Below are 22,947 nucleotides of genomic sequence, written 5' to 3'. Positions count from 1 at the left end.
AGAAAGAGAGAGATAAACAAGTATAAAGAAAAAGACGATTAGAGGGACAGTTCAATCCACGTCCCCAAAGAGAAACTCTGACCTGCAGAGATTGGCAGAGTGGAAGAGGAGGTTCCAACCAACTAATACAGTGTGTGGACAGAGGCGACACATCCTGTCAAGCTTGTCCCTAGTAGTGCCTTCACTAGACCATCATGACCTGCTGTGGGGTACCAGATCCCTGCAACACACACACATTTGGTGTCCTGTGGTACTGCCACTGGTGTACCCAGAGTTCCGTTGGGCCCAGGTCTGTGGGATAGTGACTATGAGTGGTGGATTCGGGGTGTGTGTGGAGGACGACCCAGAAACCTCAGTGGCCATGCACCAACCTCAGCCAGACCAGAGGACTGATCCGTGTCACGCTAGGTGGTTTCCAGGAAGCCAGAGACCAGCCATAGTGGTCATGTCACCTCAGGAGCTGTCACAGGCAAATCAAACTGTCTCCGTTGTTCTAATCTGGTGTGCAGATCTTCCAGTGTAAGGACCGTGTGGTTCCCAAACTCAGGCGTGAACCACTGAGAAAATGGTCCTTCTTCATGTGATCCACAAACTTGATGACAATGACTTAAAACACAAACCAGTCTTTATGGCTAAGACCAACTCAATCCTCTGCTCTTTGCCTTTATTTTCACCGTTTGTCAGAACTTTAGAAAAAGAAGCGAGGGGGAGAGGTGAGAGAAAGACATGGAGGGGGGAGCGATGGAGACAAGAAAGGAGAGAGAGAAAAATCATTTGAGTCACTAAATGAAATTAGCAGGTCTGAGTTGCCTGAGGGCAGAGTGATGCCGAGTCCCCCGGGGCTACGCTTAGTGAGGGAATATATTAAGCATGAGTGGATGCCATCCGTTTCCCCTCCTTTCTCTCCTTCTTTCTCTCGTTTTCAGTTTTTCACTAATATCTTGGGCGAGGGGGGAGGTGGGTAGGGTGGTGGGTGGGTATAAAAGGATGAGGGTGAGAGTGAGGGGGATCTAGCTTTCCATATTCCTGTGCTGGGTCTTAAAAACCCACCCCACCGTTCGCTCCGCAAGTACCCAGAGACGAAGCATGAATCCTGGGCCCTTCTCCAACTCCGGTCCCCTGTCCTGGGCCATGTACCTGATGAGGAAAGGCCGAACTGGCAATGGGCTCTTTGGTAATCTATCCTGCTTTTATTACTACACCTGCGTCTTCGTCTACCCCTTCCTCTTCATCGTTATCATCAACATCATCACTGTCTGCCTCTCATCCACTGTCATCTTTGTCAACCCCTTCCTCTTCGTCGTTATCATCAACATCATCACTGTCGGCCTCTCAACCACTGTCATCTTCGTCTACCTCTTCCTCTTCATCGTTATCATCAACATCATCACTGTCTGCCTCTCAACCACTGTCGTCTTTGTCTTTGTTTGTCAAATTGAAAGACATTTGCCCTGAATCTTCCTCATCTCATCTTTACCTACTGCTATTTCTTCATGATCTTCATCATCATCCCCACCACCATCATCATCATCACCCGCTTCCTCTCAGCCTTTTAAATCTTCTTTTGTTTACTTTTCTCTCATTCTTTCTCCAGTCTGTTTTCCAATGTTGTCCTGAATGGGGTTAAGAAACCAAGAGTGAAACATTTGATTGATACAACATACAACAGTTTTTATTTATGTGTGCTGCGGCTGTATTTTGGTTTGGGTGGTTCACCTTACTTGATGTTAACTGATGCTCAAAAAACAATGAATGAATGAATGTCTTATTTTACATCGAAAAATGTTTAGGCTATATTACTCTGTAGGCCTGTAGGTTCATGGGTAGGCTAAATCCGTTGTTTTATGCTAATGACTTGTCATTTAAACCAATCATCTCTCCAGAATTGATTCTTTCCCAATGCAATGGAACTGGCCTCCAGTTAATCGCGCAAACATGCTGCTGCGTGTAGCCTCGCGACGCATATCGATAGATTTGATAGCCGACTACATACATTATTGATCATGCAGTTTGCGCCTATCCGATTACCGCTGCTCAGAGGTGAACGGGACGAGAGGAAATCCAAGCCTCTCGCTCTCTCTCTTGTTGAACTCTCCCTGCCTGTCCCCTCAAAGTAGCAGTTCTTCCTCTAGGCAACAGTAAAGTCGGTTCATTTGTGAGGAAATATTTCCTTACATTATATTGAAATCTCGATTTCTTTTAATGATTTAATATTTTAGTCCGTGATTGTAGGCTATAGGTTTTTTATTTCAATATTATAGGCAACCAACATTTTTACGGCTACGGCTTTCAAAAATCAGACTGCGTCACATTTCTTTAGCGTGTGAAAAAACAAAATTGTATTTGTTTTAATTAGAATCGAATCTATTTAATTTGAGGTGTCATATAGAGTAAATAGGCTATATGCTTTGTTTTATTGTTTATAACAATGATCTAATTATTAGCACATCTCCAAGGGGACATTTTAACTGAGCTTTGTGTTTTATTAATGAAATCCTAAATGTATATACGACGATGTTAGAATAGGCTATAATAAATTAAATATCCAATTATAGATTTCGTATGATCCATTTGCAATCAAATGTATCTCTTATACTCTGTTAAACTGATGTGTTGCGAACCACTTCATCAGTTTGAAATATTTTGTGTCCTAAATTTCAAACATAAATGTAGTCCTAATTTGTGCCCTATTGTTTGGTTGTTGTTTAAAATTAAGGGACAATCTGGCATGTGCTGGTCGGTTCTGCGTGAAGTGCTGTGGTGTGCTGCATTGTAAAATATGACATTATCGGGGGCGGCAGGTAACCTAGTGGTTAGAGCGTTAGGTCAGTAACCGAAGGGTTGCCGGATCGAATCCCCGAGCTGACAAGGTAAAAATCTGTCGTTCTGCCCCTGAACAAAGCAGTAAATAAGAATTGTAAACAATAATTTGTTCTTAACTGACTTGCCTAGTTAAACTTTTTTTTAAATGTAAAGATGAGTATATTTCAACACAAACAATTGTCACAAAATGCGTTTCCAGTCAAATGCTGAAACAGCGGCTGGCCCGGGCCTTGCCGTCACGACACACACCTGCACAGAGATATAACTAGGCTACGTGAGTCATTGGATGTGGTTATAACGGACTTATTTGATTGACTGAATTATAATGCTTTATTCAAGGGGACATGATTGACTTTAGAGCATTATGTGGTTTTATTGTAATAATTATTCAGCCATGTCACAAGTGGCTGGCCTTTTTTTAGGCGATTTAGCTTCTGCTTCTTTTATCCGGCACCATTGAATCACATTTCCAGTAAGCTGTTTGGATGTGTCAGTGAAGTTGGTACATTTAAACATGAATAATCACTCAACATTCTGCTCGCAGCCCCATGCGCCCAAGAGCATGGGAAATAAGCCTAACTGAATTAAAGTTATTCTGTAGGCCTATGTCAACACTTCCTAAGTAATGGAACATTGATTAATCAGAGGGAATCCACATAAATATTTTTTATCCGTTATTCTAATAAATAAATAAAAAATGTGCCTTGATAATGTGTCCATTGCAAAAAATACGCACCATTATCCATTATTTCGTTACGGCCTAAATGAATCAATCCAACATCAAAAAGATGTTAGGACAGGAAAATCAAGTTCGGATTCTTTGCACCGTGTTGCCTGTATGTAGAGCAAAAAGGCCAGTCACTTTCTATCACGGACACTGTAGTCGGTCCGGCCAGGCGGATGCGTAAGCCGTTACATTTTTTATCATCACCCCTGTGGCTATACGTTCTTAAAACACAGGGAGAGAGGAGAGAAACTGACAGTTCTCTAAAACTCCCCGACAAGGCTGTCAGACTGACCTCTCTTTGTCAAATCAAACTGAAAAACTCATCAGACGAATACTTTCTGCTGAGCTCTGCGTGTACAGGTGGACTAGACTCTTCATAGTCATCATGGCAAAGACACATAGCCTGTGGCGATGAATATTCAACTGGTCAATCGAAATGAGCTAAACATAGGAGATAATGAGAGAGCAAAATCATCATTTTGGATTTCAGAATAATTTTGTTTCTGCTTTGATCTAAATTTGAAAGTAGCCTACAATGTGGGGTTAAATCATTTCCATAGTGGAACATATTTACACCATGCAAAAATATTCACATATATAAGATCGTCTGTTTTTATTTACATCGTCACGCAATGTAAAATAATTCTCTACAGTGAGGCCTGCGAGTGTGTTACAGCTTTCCATTTGCCAGGAGGTGATTTAGATCGTATGCCGCCACCTATTGTTGATATTTGGTGCAGCACGACGCCCACACTGCGCACTGACACCACAAGGCCTGGGAGGTGCTTTAAAAAGTGTTCTATGGTCATACTTCAGTAAAAGTCAAGATACCTTAAAGAAAATGACTCAAGTAAAAGTGAACGTCACCCAGGAAAAGTCTAAAAGTATTTGGGTTTCAATGTACTTAAGTACTCAATTGTCATAGGCCTATTTGAGTAAAAGTTAAAGAAATACGTAAATTCCTGCTGTACTTTTGGGGGTCAGGGAATACATATGGGAGTAAAAAGTACATATTTTCTTTAGGAATGTAGTGGAGTAAAAGTAAAAGTTGTCAAAAATATAAACAGTAAAGTAAACATACCCCCAAAACTAGGATACGTAAGTAGTACTTTAAAGTATTTTTACTTAACTACGCTACTTTACGCCGCCATCTTTATGTGGCAACGTTGTTGCACAGCGGTGGAAAACAAAAGGTAACTTTCATGCTTACTTGTAGATAACTGTTTATTTGAAGTCTTGTTGTTGAGGATGAGAGCCTACATTCGGAAACCGTGAAAGCTGAATTTTAAGCACGCGCATTTACGCTCTGTCACACTATCATGAAATACATCCATTGATCAATGTTTTTATTCAGTATGTCTGTGTTGTGCATGGATTGTGGAACCTACTATAACGTCAACCTCTAAACCCACATCACGTTGGACACTAGCCACAGTGCTATAGAGGGGGTATAGGCCTATATGAAATGGAACATCGTCCGCAAAATGCGTCACTGTGGCCTCCATATAATCTATTCGCAGATGTGATGCAGCCTGGGTTATATGGTTAGAGCGGTGACGTGGTGGCTATTGCTGATATCATATTCCCCGAATAAATCAGCGCATGACCAATATGTCCACTGGAACAGTACACGCGCCCTGGAATTCAGCAGAATGGCTGTCTTTGTATAAATGTCCCCCTCATCGACAGATGAGTCATTTGAGCTTCTCTCTTTACTTTTCCCGTTATAGGCACATAGGCCATGTCTTATTGGCTAACGTATTGCATGGATATTTACTCATCTTATTTTGTTATGGTGTATGCAGACTATGTTTCGACACCGTCACGAGAAATCATCCGGGAAATATCAGGCATTAGGTAGGCTAAAGTGTATTTCCAACTAAATATGTGTGTTTGGTGTCCAAACGCATAGGCCTAATTGTGATTTGGGCAGTTTTTTTGTGAACAATCATTTTAATCCACCTTTCAATATATTTTATTGTATTTTTTTGTTTTTGTATTGGTATCCAACATCCAAATGCACGCTGTTGACTTTTATGTTAAAACCACAATACTAGAGCGCAACCGCTGTGTCCGTCTCTATTCGGGCATCGTGCACCGCAGCCCCAAAGTGGAATTCCATTGACTGGCCCGTGCCTTCCTTAGAACCCACAGTTCTTTATCCCTGGACGGACGCAGCTCTGATTGGTTAAACCCTCCCGGACTCTCCGTAGTTGCTCGATTCCATTGGCTGAGATCTGTCTCTATGCAAATCCAACCCTGGAGGCACGCATTCCAGCACTGCCGACTGACTGCCAGTAAAACCCTGCCTCCCACTGTCGGGACGTTCATTCATACGCAGAAACTCAACTCTATACACAACCGGAGCATTCAACAAGGGTTTGTCGAAATATAAGGCTGTTTGCAGTGACACATCCTAGCCTATTCCTCGTTGACATTCCAGACACTATTTATAAAAGCGAAATTGAAGTATAAAAGTTTTTTCCGTCTCCCATGCTGGCACGCATTGAGACGAGAATATCCCTATTGCGAATTGGGGAGCCATAGAACATCCATCAAAGTTGACCTTTTGTGGCGAGTAACTCACAAGTTATTGAAGAACAACAGAAGAGGAAAAGAACAGAAAAAAGAACCCAACTGGACTTTCTTATTCGCTGCTCGCTTGCTCATTTGAATGCGCCCTGAGACGTCCTTGAATGACGGTCGGGTTTTATTTAGTATCTGGTCGGTGGATGCCTCTTCAGTTTATGTGTCCATAACACGGATCATGGAATGAGGACTTCACACACCAAGATTTAGCGGGATGTGTGTAATTTGTTAACCGAAGGTCTTTTACTCCACTACAACGCATAGACCCAGTTTTATTCGTGCCCACGCAGGTACCTTCAGACTGTCGTCTGATTTCCACTGTTGATCCACGTGCCTTGGGAGAGTTCATCTAACGACAACGGCTTTACTTTTTGAGGCAAATATCAGAAGAAACATAGAGCTATATATTCCACAGAGTCCGTTTAACTGGATCCCACTGCGGTGTACAAATGGTCTTCCTTTGGGACGCCAAATACGGTACATTAACTTATTTTCAAATTTTACGCACGGTTGAATATGTGTTGGTATCTATACCCATCTTGTCCTGTCTAACTTATCAACACCATACTGTGGCAGAACCTGTGTATTATTATCAACCAAGATTTCAACTTCCCTCTGAACTGTGGTTTAGTGCTTTGTGCATGCTAGGTTCCAAATGTAGCCTGTAGCCTAATCGCTGTGAGAGAAAAAACCCGTTGGCGCCCTGCCAATTATTACGTTTATTTCCTCTTCAAATTCTGGTTTCGGTGTGTTTCTTGGCTGTATGAATGCGCGCGGGTATAAATGTAAGCACACATGTCAACACACACACACGCGCACGCACACACTTGAGGTTAGGCTACATTAATCAGTTGTCACTAGATATCACAGCCACAAAGTCATAAACCCCGCCTATTTATATAATTCTTCCTTCTTAAAAATGTATTTTGAAGCTAAATTTAACCCTGAACTTAACCACACTGATAACTTATTCCTAACGCTAAATTAAGACCAAAAAGATAATTTGAGTTTTCATTAAGTTTTACGATAGGCCTACAGCCAATTTCAACTTTGTGACTGTGCTAACTAGTGGAAACCACATTAAAACACATGCAAAGCACATTACTTCCCCTCTCATCAACGGTTTATAAATAAATCCTTCCATCCACAGCGCGTGGTTTGCTGTTAGTATTGGATGGTTAGATGAGAGCAACACGGAGTTGGAGTTCAGTCCAGTTCTGTGTTACACTACTCCAAGTTCTGTTGAAAGAGCGAGAGGCAGCAGCGGTTTTTAAACCCCAAGTCGTTCCAAACCGCCAACATGTGGCATCGATTGTGGTTGGCTTGGCTGAGTGGCAGACAGACAGACCGACCGACAGCGCGCGCCGGGCCCTGTCAGACACAGCATCGCTGGCTGTTTTTTAACGGTTTGGTTTCACGTGTCTCCGGCTCTCCAGGGTTGGGTTCCGCTGTTGTAATTTCACTGCGCTCTATTCTGAGAACTTGTATAATTCTGTGCTCTGAAGGCCAACTTGAAACTACATGCACATTGAGAAACAGAATAGAAAATACTGATGATGTGCACAGTTCAAAATGTGAATAGCCTAAATTAGTTTTTATTTACTTACTAAGAAGTTATATGCCTTGACATACTGTTGACTCAAGTGTGTGTGTGTGTGCGCGTGTGTGCGCGTGTACGCCTGCGTTGTGTCTGTCTGTGTCCTCACTCACTTATTTATCTACATCTCCATCTTTCTCCAGACCCAGCACCTGGTCGGCGCTTCTCCCCCCCTTCCACCACCCTGTTGTCAGGTAAGATGAGTGAGGGTCTGCCCCTGGGTGCCCAGGAGAGCAGTAGCGCCGCCCTGGTGGGAAAGCTGCGTATTGCAGACCGAGGCATGGTGGAGGTGCTGTCAGAACACCCTGGAGAACTGGTGAGGACAGACAGCCCCAACTTCATCTGTTCTGTCCTACCCACACACTGGAGGTGCAACAAGACGCTGCCCATCGCATTCAAGGTGAGTGAGGGAGTGTGTGTGTAGTGCTATATTCGTTGTTTTATTTTGAATCATTTCTGGAGGCTGTAGAGGAACGTTTTCCCGCCCAAATTTAGTCTGATGGCAACATTTCTCATAAATGTCTATGTATGTGTGTGTCAAATAAAATATATATATTGTCATATGCACTGAATACAACAGGTATTACAACCTTACCTTGAAATGCTTACTTACAAGCCCCTAACCAACAATGCAGAGTTTTAAAAAAGTAATTAAGAAAAATTTGCTAAATAAACGAATGGAAAAATAGTAACACAAATAAAATAACAACAACGAGGCTATATACAAAGGGTACCGGTACCGAGTCATTGTGCAGGGGTACAGGGTAGTCCAGGTAATTCAGGTATTTTGTACATGTAGGTGATGGGGTAAAGTGACTATGAATTGATAATAAACAGAGAGTAGCAGCAGTGTGTGTGAAGTGTGAAGGAATGTGCGTGTGTGTGTGTGTGTTTGTGGGTTGCGTCAATATACATGTGTGTGTGTTTTGGGTGTGTATGTGTTGAAGTGTCAGTGTAGTATGTATGAGTGTGTGGTTATTGTCCAATGAGTGTACATCGAGCTTCTGCCAACTTTTTGTTGTTGAATAAAATAAGGTGGTCAATGCAAATCGTCCGGGAGGCTATTTGATGAACTGTTCAGCAGTCTTGAGGGTAGAAGCTGTTAATGAGCCTTTTGGTTCCAGACTTGGCGCCACTTGCCGTGTGTGTGAGATGGTGCTTGATAACTGGCCATGAGCAGTACCCAATCTCCCAACCTCATAACTAGCTACCAATAAGCCATTTCAGGCTATCAATCAAGTTAGAGTAGCTAGCTTGTCTAACTATCTTAGTTGGCATGCCAGCTGGCAAGGTTGATAGACTTAGAAAAGCAAGCAATTACTAAATGTACTGAATTAGACTCACATTCCTTTCAATATTTTACTCAGATTTGAGCAGAGATTCAGAGAAGCATATTTAGTTTCAGGAGGATATAGACCGCTCAAGATGTATGGTTACATATCCACAAATTTTTTTTGTGACATAGAATTAAGCGTAATGATTATGGCTCTAGATTGCCGGAAAAATCTGTTTCAGGTGTTTGAAAAATGCTAAATTCTCCAATTTACAGACGGACCCCCCCCCACCCCTCACATATTTTGTGCCCCCTCAGATTATTGGGGTGCATGACGCCCCTGGTCACAGAATAAACTTTTAATTGGAGAAAAATATTATTATAGCCATAGCCTACTTCCTTTACAGTTTTTCACTTTGTAATGCAGTTCTCAGAATTGGAATGATGCACGTCAATGTCTTCCAGTTGTTTCATTAGGCTGATGTCGTTCTAGGCATCCATAATGGGAATTATATCATCCAAGTAAAGTACTTTTAAGCACTTTAGGACAAAAGCCTTTGTGAAAAAAGCCATAGAAAAACACTGTGAAATCAGATTGAGGGAGTTGTATACATTATGTACATTATAAACAAAGTCATATGCGGATGTTGTTGCCATTAAGTGTGTGTTTGTGTCTGGATGTTGTTGACCGTCTGCTTGAAGAGCTCTATAATCGTTTCCTCATTATTGTTTGTTCTGCAGGGCCGTTTTTACGCTCCACCAAACCTCTCTCTCATGTCTGACTTCCGTAGCTCCCCAACAGTCCTCGAGAATGTAAACTATACTGGGACTGCCAAACACCCGTATTTTACATCTCTGCCGCGGGTGTGGGTGAAGGGGGGTTGTGTGTGTGTGTGGGTGAAGGGGGGTTGTGTGTGTGTGTGTGTGTGTGTGTGTGTGTGTGTGGACTAAAGATGTAGTTTCTCAGTTGAAAAACAGAGCAGAGCCGTAGAACCCATGCCCGGTATCTCCTCTGTACATTTGCACGCTGATTGGTGGCCATGATTACAGTTAATATGAAAATGACTCTCCCTGGGTCTATTTGCTTTGGGTGTGGAGCTATTCAGTCTGTAGTCTGGGCGGCTTTCTGGAGCACAAAACCACCCAGACTGCCCTCCCATTTAGTAGACTAAATAGATTCAGAATGAATAATTAATTCATTATGAAGTAGTAGAATTAATCATTTTTCGATATTATTTATAAAAGTATAAACATAGTTGAATACACTCTGAATAGAGTGTTGCAATATAACTAAAGATGCTCCTCTTTTACCAAATACATATATCTACCTGGGGGCGCAACTTGGTTTTAGAAGTGGGGGGGGCATAATGGTTATTATTTTTTTATTTTTTTTAATTATCCAGTCGAAGAAACTCTCCAAACAGCCTACCCGACCGCTCGGAGGTGTCCTAAAACACACTGTTGTCCCGTTTTGTATCTCAATCCAGTGATAAAACATGTCCCCCCGTCCCCAGTATAGGTTGCACCCCTGTATCTACCTGATAATTGATGTTTTGTGTAAAGAGTTCAATGTAAATTACGTGTGTAATTATGTTTATGTATTGTCTTTTTTTTGTAATGTGCAAGACAAGCCATAAAGTTTCCATCTATCTGACTGTGTCTCTGTCTCTGTCTCTCCTCCTATTGCCGTAGGTGGTTGCCCTTGGTGATATCCCTGACGGTACCTTGGTCACGGTGATGGCTGGGAACGATGAGAACTACTCAGCAGAGCTCCGCAACGCCACGGCCGCCCTCAAGAACCAGGTGGCTCGCTTCAACGACCTGCGCTTCGTAGGCCGCAGCGGACGAGGTACACACACACACACACACACACACACACATATATATAGATACACTGATATAACTCTCTCTCTCTCTGTCCCTAACGGACGGTGAACCGCAGTTACTCCAAATCAAGTGCAGGCAAATGTCCTGCCTTATCTATTTAAAACACAGGCCTCTCTGTACATAAGCTACTGTTACTGTACACACACACACACACACGCACACGCACACACCTCTCAATTGTCCCATTGTCCTGCTAGGCAAACAGCCATCTAGTCTGACTTAAAACACACACACACACCCACAGGACCTAGAATGCAGCTCAGGGTTAATTAGAGTATGACTGTATGTGTGAGCTTGTCTGAACTTGTGGTGAACATTGATGAAACTAGGTGAGTGTTTGGTTGGGTTGTGGTCAGAGAGTTGGTCTGGCTGCAGCTCAGTAGGCTGTGGCCCAGTGTTAGTGTGGTTACAGCGGTGTGGTTTAGAGTTATGTAAGGGATTTCTCTCTCTCACACACACACACACACACACACAAACACACACACACACACACACACACACACACACACACACACACACACACACACACACACACACTTCTGACTATGACATAAACTATTCTAAACACACACACACACTCCTCCTTCTCCTCTTTTCTTCTGGGAAACACACACACACCATGACAGAGGCTTATTCAGAAGGAAGATAAGACAAGTGATTGGCTAATGCTGATAGGACCCACTGTGGTAAACACACTGCTGTACTCAACAAGCCTAGACCTGAACACCCCCCCCCCACACACGCACACACACGCACAGAAAGAAAGAAATCATCCCATTGATAGGGGCGATTACAGATGGAGAGTTCCGGAGTAAACAGTCATCTCTGTACAGTAAGCCCCAGAGAAATGTAAACTGGGTAAAAGCCTTGGCACTTAGACACACACACACACACACACACACAGGCACAGACACAGCTTTTAGATGTGCACTGATGGTGTCCGATCAGACAGACAGACTGATGACACACCAGCAACAAAGACCACAGCTGTTCTCTCATCCTATCTCTCTCGATCGCTCTACCTCTCCCCTCTTATCACTTACCAATCCTCTCAGATTCTTTCTTGCAGATAGCACACCAGCAACAAAGACCACAGCTGTCCTTCCTCTGTCTTTCTGTCTCCTCCCACTCTCCTCTCTTTCTGGATATAGGAGCAGTGAGTTACTGGGCGGCCAAACGGCACAAACAATCTCAGACATATTTATCTCTGTCTTTCGCTCTCTTTCTCTCGTTTTCTCTCTCTTGCAAACAAAGTTGTTTGGATGTGCACACACACTTGTTCACATCCTAACACATGCACAGTACAGTGTACACACACACAGCGTTGTCAGGGGACGTTTCCTAGCTGTGTTGTCTTCTTCCCGTCTCCCTCACAGACACTAATACTTCTGTGTGTGTGTGTGTGTGTGTGTGTGTGTGTGTGTGTGCGTGTGTGTGTGTGTGTGTGTGTGTGTGTGTGTGTGTGTGTGTGTGTGTGTGTGTGTGTGTGTGTGTGATATCTGCATACATATGGAGAAAAGAGAAGAGGATTTTTTTGTGTGTCTATGTCTGATGTAAGACAATGAGCAATCTTTTAAGCGGAAATGTGATTGTGAAATATCATCATATTTTGCAATTCAATTATCCTACAATAACTTACTTTAGAAAAATAGTAAGTACTACATGATGAATAATGGACAGTTTTCCCATTATGGTGAATATTACTGTAGTAGTAGATTTGCCTCTCTTTGGGCAGTAAAACACACTTGAATAGAAAACGTGGGATAGGGATGTGATCTCATAGCTTCTCTTGACTCTGAGAATAGTCCTGGCTGCCTGCTTGTGTGTGGTCTGGACAGTAATGCTGAGTACTTCCACAGTATAGCTGAGTACCAGTGTGTGTGTGTGTGTGTGTGTGTGTGTGTGTGTGTGTGTGTGTGTGTGTGTGTGTGTGTGTGTGTGTGTGTGTGTGTGTGTGTGTGTGTGTGTGTGTGTGTGTGTGTGTGTGTGTGTGTGTGTGTGTGTGTGTGTGCACGGAATAATAAACAATCAAACATTTGACCAACTGGGGACATTTTGTTCGTCCCCACAAGGTTTAGGGTTAGAATTACGTTTAGGGTTTGGAGCTAGGTTTATTTAGGGTTATGGGATTTTGAATGGGACTGAACTGTGTGTCCCCACAAGGTTAGCTGTACAAGACTGTGTGTGTATGAGTGTGTGTGAGTAACAGTAGCCAGGGCTTTAGCTGGCGTAGGCTGGTCTGTGTGTGGTAACTCTATTCCAGCCTTGGCACTGCCTCTGACCGCCTCCCCTGGGCGCCCATACCTCCATGGTGGGTGACAAGTGTGTGTGTGTGTGTGTGTGTGTGCGCATTCTCTCAGCATATGCCCGTCACTCATCACCATGCATTGAGGTACAGAGCCTGAGGGAGAAAAACACACACAGATGTGATTGTCTCCTCCATTCACCTAGGAATCTCTATACTTACACTCACACGGAGATACACAGATATACACACACATGCAGACAGACAAACACACACACACAGATTCATAGATCTATACAGAAACACAGTCACAGTGTTTACTGTCAGCCTTGTCCTCTCATCACCAGACCCTCTGACTGGATTAGTCACACGGCGGCTACACCAGCCAAGTCTGCTCCCACACACACACACACACACACACACACAAACGATAATAAACACACACGCACACAAAAACACACACACTCATTTAAACGTATAATAAACACACACATGTACACACACACTCTGTTTGTCTGTGTGTGTTTATGAGCAGTAAATAGGTGTGGAGCCGTAGGGTCTGTCTGTCTCTCTGATGTCTCTCTGGGTTATTTCTGTGTCAGGCTGATCTTAATGTCTTATCCAGACCTGAGGTATATTGGGATAGAGGGAGGGAGGTAGATGGAGAGAAAGAGAGAGAGAGAGAGGGAGTGCATGCTTCAGGGAGGTGCAGACCAACATGGGAGAAGAGGGAGGGGTAGGCAGGGGAAATAGAGGCCCATGCAAGCGGTTGTTGTGAGACACAAGGTTTTCTGTGTAGATGATCAATCACATAAAAACATATTTTCACTCTCTCTTCCCCTCCTCTCCACCCTCTCTTCCTGTCCTCCTCCAGGGAAGAGTTTTACTCTGACCATCACGGTGTTCACCAACCCTCCCCAGGTGGCCACCTACCAGAGAGCTATCAAGATCACCGTAGACGGGCCCAGAGAACCACGCCGTGAGTACCACCTTCATCCTCATCATCGCACTTATCAACATCAACGTCACATGACTCCGTCGGTTGAAGGATGAGCGTGGGCGTAGGATTGCACTAAGACAATGGAAGACAATGCATCCTAAGCATAGTTATCCTCATCATTATTATCCAAGTTGTTATTACATTATCATGATCATGCTGACCATCATGACCATAATTACCATTAGAGTGGTATGGGATTTGTAGTTGCATTAGTTCTGGGTTGTAGTTCTGAGACGGTGCTGATTGGAAGACTCATCACACCTCTGTCTCGTGGTTGTTAACGGGACTATTCCATGATGGTCCGTTATTCTGGTCGGGAATCTGGTGTTGGGCGCCGTGCAACGATCCAGGGTCTGGCTGGCTGGCTCAATGTGTGTGTGTGTGTGTGTGCGCGTGCGTGCGTGTGGAAGGTCTGGCTGGCTCTAGGTTCTGGCCCGCGCTTCAAAGGGCTAAGACACAGGCTCCAGTTACAGCACCACTTCCTCCCAGTGCGCCAGTCGTGTGTGTGTGTGTGTGTGTATGTGTGTGTGTGTGTGTGTGGGTGGGAATGTGAAGACGAGTGATGGTTTTTCACAGCTGAGGCTGGCTAGCTGACTGGATACTTTCTGTCTCTGTTTTCTTCCTCTGTCAATCTCTCTCCCCTCTTTTGTCTCTCTCTCTTTTGGTCTCTTTCGCTCTCTCCCCCTCTTTTGTCTCTCTCTCTCTCTCTTCCGCTCTCTCTCTCTCTTCCCCTCTCTCTCTCTCTTCCCCTCTCTCTCTTCCCCTCTCTCTCTCTTCCCCTCTCTCTCACTCTCTCTTCCCCTCTCTCTCTCTCTCTCTCTCTTCCCCTCTCTCTCTCTCTCTTGCCCTCTCTCTCTCTCTCTCTCTCTCTCTCTCTCTCTCTCTCTCTCTCTCTCTCTCTCTCTCTTCCCCTCTCTCCCTCTCTCTCTCTCTCTTCCCCTCTCTCTCTCTCTCTCTCTCTCTCTCTTCCTCTCTCTCTCTCTCCTCCCCTCGCTCTCTCTCTCTCTCTTCCCCTCTCTCTCTCTCTTCCCCCCTCTCTCTCTCTCTCTCTCTCTCTCTCTCTCTCGCTTCCCATCTCTCTCTCTCTCTCTCTTCCCCTCTCTCTCTCTCTTCCCCTCTCTCTCTCTCTCTCTTCCCCCCTCTCTCTCTCTCTCTCTCTCTCTTCCCCCCTCTCTCTCTTCCTCTCTCTCTCTCTTCCCCTCTCTCTCTCTCTCTCTCTCTCTCTTCCCCTCTCTTCCCCTCTCTCTCTCTCTCTCTTCCCCTCTCTCTCGCTCTCTCTTCCCCTCTCTCTCTTCCCCTCTCTCTCGCTCTCTCTTCCCCTTTCTCTCTCTCTCTCTCTTCCCCCCTCTCTCTCTCTCTTCCCCTCTCTTCCCCTCTCTCTCTCTTCCCCTCTCTCTCTTCCCCTCTCTCTCTCTCCCTCTTCCCCTCTCTCTCTCTCTTCCCATCTCTCTCTCTCTCTCTCTCTTCCCCTCTCTCTCTCTTTCTCTTCCTCTCTCTCTCTCTCTTCCCCTCTCTCTCTTCCCCCCCTCTCTCTCCCTCTTCCCCTCTCTCTCTCTCTTCCCATCTCTCTCTCTCTCTCTCTTCCCCTCTCTCTCGTCCCATCTCTCTCTCTCTCTCTTCCCCTCTCTCTCTCTCTCTTCCTCTCTCTCTCTCTCTTCCCCTCTCTCTCTTCCCCCTCTCTCTCTCCCTCTTCCCCTCTCTCTCTCTTCCCATCTCTCTCTCTCTCTCTTCCCCTCTCTCTCTCTCTCTCTCTTCCTCTCTCTCTCTCTTCCCCTCTCTCTCTTCCCCTCTCTCTCTCTCCCTCTTCCCCTCTCTCTCTCTCTCTTCCCACCTCTCTCTCTCTCTCTCTCTCTTCCCCTCTCTCTATCTCTCTCTTCCTCTCTCTCTCTCTCTTCCCCTCTCTCTCTCTCCCTCTTCCCCTCTCTCTCTCTCTTCCCCCCCTCTCTCTCTCTCTCTCTCTCTCTTCCTCTCTTCCCCTCTCTCTCTCTCTCTCTCTCTCTCTCTTCCCCTCTCTCTCTCTCTCTCTCTTCCCCTCTCTCTCTCTCTCTCTTCCTCTCTCTCTCTCTTCCCCTCTCTCTCTCTATCTCATGCTGTTTTGTTGTGGTCTGTTGAGGACTCCCTTCATCATTATGTCCTTTCAGTCTGGCCCCCCATATCACTCAACATGAAACCAAATAGGGAAAAATCTCATATTGTAATTAGAACTGACACCTCAAACTAAAGAAAAAGAAGAAAGAAAAACATGTCAACAAACAGACAGACAGGCAGACAGACAGATTGAGAGATTGATTGATTGATTGATTGAATGAATGATTGATGGAGAGTGTATGCGTTTCTGCCTGCGTGTTTGTAGGCCACAGACAGAAGCTGGAGGATGTGAAGACGGGAGCATTGGCCTTCTCCGAGCGTCTCAGTGAGCTGGAGCAGCTAAGGCGGAGCTCCATGAGGGTCACGCCCCCTCACCATCATCACCACCACGCCCCCACTCCCAATCCCCGGCCCGCCCTGAACCCGGCCCAGTTCAGCAACCCCACACACCACACACAGATACCAGGTGAGTCTTCTCTCACGGTACCACATACACCCACGGTGCATAGGCTACATGCTAACTGTCATCACACAGTGAAATCACTGGCATTATGCCTCCACATACGTAGCAAACAACACTCAAACAATGTGTAAGAGAGCAGGAGAGAAAGAGGCCCAATCAATTTGTTTTTCACACATTTTTCTGTGTATATTTATCTAAGCCGTGTTTTCTTTAACTCTGGGTTTGGAAAGACCAGTACTTCATTTTTTTGTGTGGTTTTAGCCAATCCTATTGCGGTTAACGTGTGGCACTAGAGCCTCTGACACACACGCCCGCAGTTTCTGTTCCTCTTCTCCAGAAGTGTTGTGTGTGTCTCTCTCTGTGTGTGTGTGTGTGTGTGTGTGTGTGTGTGTGTGTGTGTGTGTGTGTGTGTGTGTGTGTGTGTGTGTGTGTTGGCCAGTATATGTAGACAGTTGTCGTGAGGAAGCAGGCCAGGGAGGAGAGGAGGAAGTGAGAGTCAGCTGACAGGAAGTAGAAGTGTGTGAAAAAACCCTCATTTAAAATCTAAACACGCAATACTCCAGTGGAGGCTGCTGAGGGGAGGACGGCTCATAATAATGGCTGGAACGGAGCGAATGGAATGACATCAACCACATGGAAACCATGGAAACCATGTGTTTGGTGTATTTGATACCATTCCACTCCAGCCATTACCACAAGCCCGTTCTCCCCAATTAAGGTGCAACCAGCCTCCTGTGCAATACACTACAGTATATAAGGGAGTGTTTCACATTACACGTAAGAGACCAGCAAAATATTGACATTGACAGGAATTAGCTATGTCTCCAAAAGTGATGTCAACAAATGATATGAGATGGAGAGATGGAGATGTAATCAGAGATGGGTGTATGGAGAGATGGAGAAAGAGGAGGGAGGTAAAGAGAGATGGAAAGACAAAGAGAGAATTGAAATACCCCAAAAGATACATGAGACGCGAGAGAGAAACGGGGATAAGGATGGATGGATAGAAGGAGAGGAGTCAGAAAGAGAGGGGCAGGCCCCAGTCCTTCCTGTGTGTGTCTCTCTGATCCTGAGGCCACAAAAATAGCAACAGGAGCACTGCCAGCGGAAACCGTTATTAAGTCATTCAAGACCTCTCTCTTTCCCTCCCTCTCTCTTTCTCTCTCTCTTTCCGTCCCTCCCTCTTTCTCTCTCTCTTTCCGTCCCTCCCTCTTTCTCTCTCTCTTTCCGTCCCTCCCTCTTTCTCTCTCTCTTTCCCTCCTACTTCTCTTTTCATATCTGTGAAAATCTGAGGCAGCTGGGGCCATGGGCTGGGTGTATGTGTGTGTCAGAGGCAGCTCTGTGTGTGTGTGTGTGTGTGTGTGTGTGTGTGTGTGTGTGTGTGTGTGTGTGTGTGTGTGTGTGTGTGTGTGTGTGTGTGTGTGTGTGTGTGTGTGTGTGTGTGTGTCCAGTCTGGTTGTCAGTATGTGGCGTGCCAACCAGAGTGGGTTGGCATGCAGTCAGTGTGGGGTCTGTCCTGAGGCTATGGGCTTTGTGTGTGTCAGTGAGTGGGTGGGTGGGTATGTGTGTAGGAGTGTGTTCTCTCCATCCAGTGTGTGCCAGCTGAGGCCACCTGACCGATTCCATTCGTCCCATCTGTCCAAATGTAATCTTGGACACCCAGAAATAAAACACTTGCGTCAGATGCTCTAATTAAGTTCTGGGGGGGATACGTGTTAGAAAATGAACTAACGAGACTAGAGAAGTCTCCGCCCCCAAGACGTAAACTCTCAGTCACCTTCGGGCCTATCAGCCAAATGTCCCCTCCCATTCCGAAATGACATTGGAAAGATGTAAGCACCTGCAAAATCGGGATTTGTCCAAATGATGAGTCTGTTGGCAGATACCTGTTATGTTAGAACAAGAGATGGGGATAGAGAGCAAGAGAGAGAGTAAAATCATGATACATTTTTCAGTCTCTGTGTGTGCGTGCGTGCTTGCGTGCGTGCGTGTGTGTGTGTGTAAAGCTTACCGTATGCGTGTAGGCGAGTGACTATGCATATGTCTACATGTGTGTGGGAATGCAGTAAAAATGAATGAACCGCAGCAGCAGCAGCCCCGGATACACAGACCCGCCTCCAGCCACCCACCCAGCCATGTGTGACTCCTGCCCCAGATCAGAGCTCCGAAGCCTGGGGAGGGGAGCCAAGAAAGGAGGGGGTCTTGGCACTGGGCCTAGGCCTCAGTGTTTTGTTCTTGGGGGAGCTGGCTGCACTTAAAAAGGCCATTGACGTCTTGGCTGCTGTGTGCAATTTGCTTCCCCTCTCTGTCTGCAGAGTATGTGGGACACACACACACACACACACACATACACGTACACACTCTTGTCTGCAAGTCTGAGGGCGATCACTGGCATTTATTGGACCACAGGGAAAAGAACCGGCTGCCTAAGAGTACACACACACACACAACCCCCCCCCCCACCCTTCCTACGCCCCCTCACTAGGCTAATCACTTCCTCTCCTCTCTGTCTCCATCTGACCATCTCGCTCTCCATCTTTCTCTGCTTTATTCCCTCTTCCTCTCCCTTCCTCTCTCCTCCACTCTTCCCACTCACTCCATCTCTCTCTTTATCTTTCTGTCCATCATCATGTCCTGGATCTTTTACTATTTAGTAAATGATGGTGTAGTGAGTGGTGTCATGAGTGAAGGTGTAGTGCGTGAAGGTGTAGTGAGTGATGTAGTGAGTAAAGGTGTAGTGAGTAAAGGTGTAATGAGTAAAGGTGTAGTGAGTAAAGGTGTAGTGAGTAAAGGTGTAGTGAGTAAAGGTGTAATGAGTAAAGGTGTAGTGAGTAAAGGTGTAGTGAGTAAAGGTGTAATGAGTAAAGGTGTAGTGAGTAAAGGTGTAGTGAGTAAAGGTGTAGTGAGTAAAGGTGTAGTGAGTAAAGGTGTAGTGAGTAAAGGTGTAGTGAGTAAAGGTGTAATGAGTGAAGGTGTAATGAGTAAAGGTGTAGAGAGTAAAGGTGTAGTGAGTGAAGGTGTAATGAGTAAAGGTGTAATGAGTAAAGGTGTAATGAGTGAAGGTGTAATGAGTAAAGGTGTAATGAGTGAAGGTGTAATGAGTAAAGGTGTAGAGAGTAAAGGTGTAGTGAGTAAAGGTGTAATGAGTGAAGGTGTAATGAGTAAAGGTGTAATGAGTAAAGGTGTAATGAGTGAAGGTGTAATGAGTAAAGGTGTAATGAGTAAAGGTGTAATGAGTAAAGGTGTAGTGAGTGATGTAGTGGGTAAAGGTGTAATGAGTAACGGTGTAATGAGTAAAGGTGTAGTGAGTGATGTAGTGGTTAAAGGTGTAATGAGTGATGGTGTAGTGAGTGAAGGTGTAGTGAGTGAAGGTGTAGTGAGTGATGTAGTGGGTAAAGGTGTAATGAGTGAAGGTGTAGTGAGTGAAGGTGTAGTGAGTGAAGGTGTAGTGAGTGAAAGTGTAGTGAGTAAAGCTGTAGTGAGTGAAGGTGTTGAGAGTTTTACACACTCACATAAAACTACTTCACTCACATCTCTCTTCAATCACACCCAGTATATACATCTGTAATGTTTCAGTTTCTACCTGTTCAGCAGATGCTGGAGTGAAACAACCTCCGGCGTGTGTGTGTGTGTGTGTGTGTGTGTGTGTGTGTGTGTGTGTGTGTGTGTGTGTGTGTGTGTGTGTGTGTGTAACCCTCTCTCAACGTGTGTGTCTGTGGGTGGTGGGATAGGCAGAAGATATATTTCCATTCTAATGAAATGAATGAATAAAGTATCTGTTCTATTCTAATCTCTCAGACTCTAGGCAGATGCAGACATCTCCGTCGTGGTCCTATGAGCAGTCCTACCCCTACCTGGGTCAGATAACCACGCCCACCGTCCACTCAACCACGCCCATCTCACCCAGCCGCTCCTCCCTCAGTGACCTGTCCAGCCGCCTCTCTGGTAACACACAAACACTCATTCACCCACTGCCGACTGCCTGTAGTGTTCTCTTACCGTCATCAGTATCTCTCATTCACTTCCTGCTTCCACTCTAACCTCTAACCCCTGACCTCTCCCCCTACAGGCCCTGACCTCACAGCCTTCAGCGACCCCCGTATGTCCCTGGATCGCCCGTTCTCCTCCCTGACCTCGCTCCCTGACAGCCGCTACCCTGACCCGCGCATGCACTACCCTACTGGGGCCTTCACATACACCCCTACCCCTGTATCCAACGGCGCCATCGGACTGACCATGGCAACCACCCCTGCTGGGCGTTACCACACCTACCTCCCCCCGCCCTACCCCACAAACGCCCCCCAGGGCCAAGGTGGACCGTTCCAGGCCGGTTCCTCTCCCTACCACCTGTATTATAGCACGGCCGCTGGGTCCTACCAATTCTCCATGATGGCGGGGGGAGGCGGGGAGCGGTCTCCTCCGAGGATATTCCCTCCCTGCACCAACGCATCCACAGGCTCCTCCCTCCTGCACCCGTCTCTGCCAAATCAGAGCGAAGGGGTCGGGGTGGAAGCGGAGGGAAGTCACAGTAGCTCCCCTACCAATATGGTACCCGAGGCCGTATGGCGGCCATACTGAGCACGGCAGCGGGGTTGACAAATGATTAACGGACTTGCTGGCTAATTGGACTGGAGAAGGGGCTTTCACGGAGCGTTCCTATTGGATCATTAGAATGATCAAGGAACAAATTGAGGAAGGAACAGAAACAGGGTGCCATTTTACACCGAGGAGCATGCAGCAGCACTGAACTGAAAATAATTCAGCTTTGTTTTATAAAAGGATTGTTTGCCATGGTTATGATTGTTGTTGGTATTATGAATTACTCGTGGCCAAAAATACAATGGGTGATTTTTATGTGCCACAGGCACTCCCCTCCTATCCCACCTTCCCTTGTACCTCCTCCCCCTCTCCTCCCTTATTCCCCTCTCCCCTCGCTCAAAATGGAGAGAGTGCTGTTAATGTAAATTATGGTCAGCCAAGATCTGTGTCTGTTCTGTCATGTTTGTATTGGTTTATGGCCGTGATATTGTCTGCACTGATCTACAATCAGCACTGTTAGTCGATTCACAATGGTTAAGGGTAGGAATTTACAGGGAATGCTGTACCAAGTTCAGTGCTTATGGACATTGTACTGTCACACCAAACTGTAACAGGTCGTTTGCTTTATGATTCCTTAATTTATTCTCTTACAATACCTTTTTGGTTGTACGGTGTGTGTGTGTGTGTGTGTGTGTGTGTGTGTGTGTGTGTGTGTGTGTGTGTGTGTGTGTGTGTGTGTGTGTGTGTGTGTGTGTGTGTGTGTGTGTGTGTGTGTGTGTGTGTGTGTGTGTGTGTGTGTGTGTGTGTGAAGGAACAGATAAGGCCTACATTGCCACATGGTTCACCTCATAGTTGTAAATAGTCTTTAAATGTAAATGACGACATTGTCCATGTTTGATGACATCATTGCCTCCCACACAGGTATGTCACAGCAACATCAAATATGCCTTTTCTCACATTTTGTTTTACTTTATGAATATAAATATTGTTGTAAAGAAAATAAAACCAGTCTTTTTGTATTTTCTCTAAATCTCTCTCTCCCACAATCTGTCTCAATCTCTCCCTTTCCCTCTCTCGTATTGGGCTGAAGGGAAAGGGACTTGTTGGCACTGGAATCTGTGCCAACATTCTCCCCCCTCCTAAGCACACACACACAGCCTTATGCTATTCCTGACCCAGGAAGAATTTACACAGGCAACCAGACAAGCCCTGGCCTGCCCTCTCTGCCACTCTACGTTTCCAGAAAGACAAGCGCAACCTTCACTAAAATACACACTGATATGGGCGCATAGACAGACATCCACAAAGACTTCTGAAATATACTGTAAATACACAGACATGGCCACCTTCTCTCTCTCTCTCTCTCTCTCGCTCTCTCTCTCTCTCTCTCTCTCTCTCTCTCTCTCTCTCTCTCAGGGCTAAATAACCCACAGACACACACACAAACTGACACACAGATAGCTGAATAAAGGCGAACCTGTCCAGACAGTGGGTACACAGAGCGTGGCTGTTAGGTCTGTGTTGTAATCCTTCTCCAGGACTCAGGCCAAGGCCCATAAAACCACACAGTCTCCAGGAGAAGAGGGCAGTGGGGTGGAAGAGACACAGAAACACAGTCTATGATAATATAATACACCACTATTCACTGTCAGTCTATAGTATAGCCTATGATATTCTTTATCCAAAACCAAGGAGTTCATCTAGGTATTTATTATG

The 22,947-nt window shown here is 45.4% G+C and overlaps 1 protein-coding gene across 5 annotated transcripts in view; it reads left to right on the top strand.

Moving 5' to 3' along the window:
• Positions 1-22,261, top strand: part of LOC110527326 (runt-related transcription factor 1) — a 44,654-nt gene extending 22,393 nt beyond the window's left edge. Inside the window, exons 1-7 of one of the 5 annotated variants that reach the window (XM_036982621.2) lie at positions 5,622-6,616; positions 7,880-8,136; positions 10,702-10,858; positions 14,016-14,120; positions 16,495-16,695; positions 20,491-20,637; positions 20,762-22,261. In XM_036982621.2, the coding sequence (XP_036838516.1) occupies positions 6,589-6,616; positions 7,880-8,136; positions 10,702-10,858; positions 14,016-14,120; positions 16,495-16,695; positions 20,491-20,637; positions 20,762-21,270 (1,404 nt within the window). In that variant the 5' untranslated portion in view covers positions 5,622-6,588 and the 3' untranslated portion in view covers positions 21,271-22,261. Of the gene's footprint in view, positions 1-5,621; positions 6,617-7,311; positions 7,546-7,879; positions 8,137-10,701; positions 10,859-14,015; positions 14,121-16,494; positions 16,696-20,490; positions 20,638-20,761 lie in introns of those variants that run through there. The other 4 variants (XM_090240122.1, XM_036982620.2, XM_021608524.3 and 1 more) reach the window with 4 other exon arrangements.
• The last annotated feature ends 686 nt before the right edge of the window (positions 22,262-22,947 follow it).

Source organism: Oncorhynchus mykiss, chromosome 7 (genome assembly GCF_057628025.1).
Source record: "Oncorhynchus mykiss isolate SJ-2025 chromosome 7, ASM5762802v1, whole genome shotgun sequence".
Taxonomy (NCBI): Eukaryota; Metazoa; Chordata; class Actinopteri; order Salmoniformes; family Salmonidae; genus Oncorhynchus; species Oncorhynchus mykiss.
The sequence above is the reverse complement of the archived record's forward strand: the minus strand, read 5'-3'. Positions and strand labels throughout refer to the sequence as shown.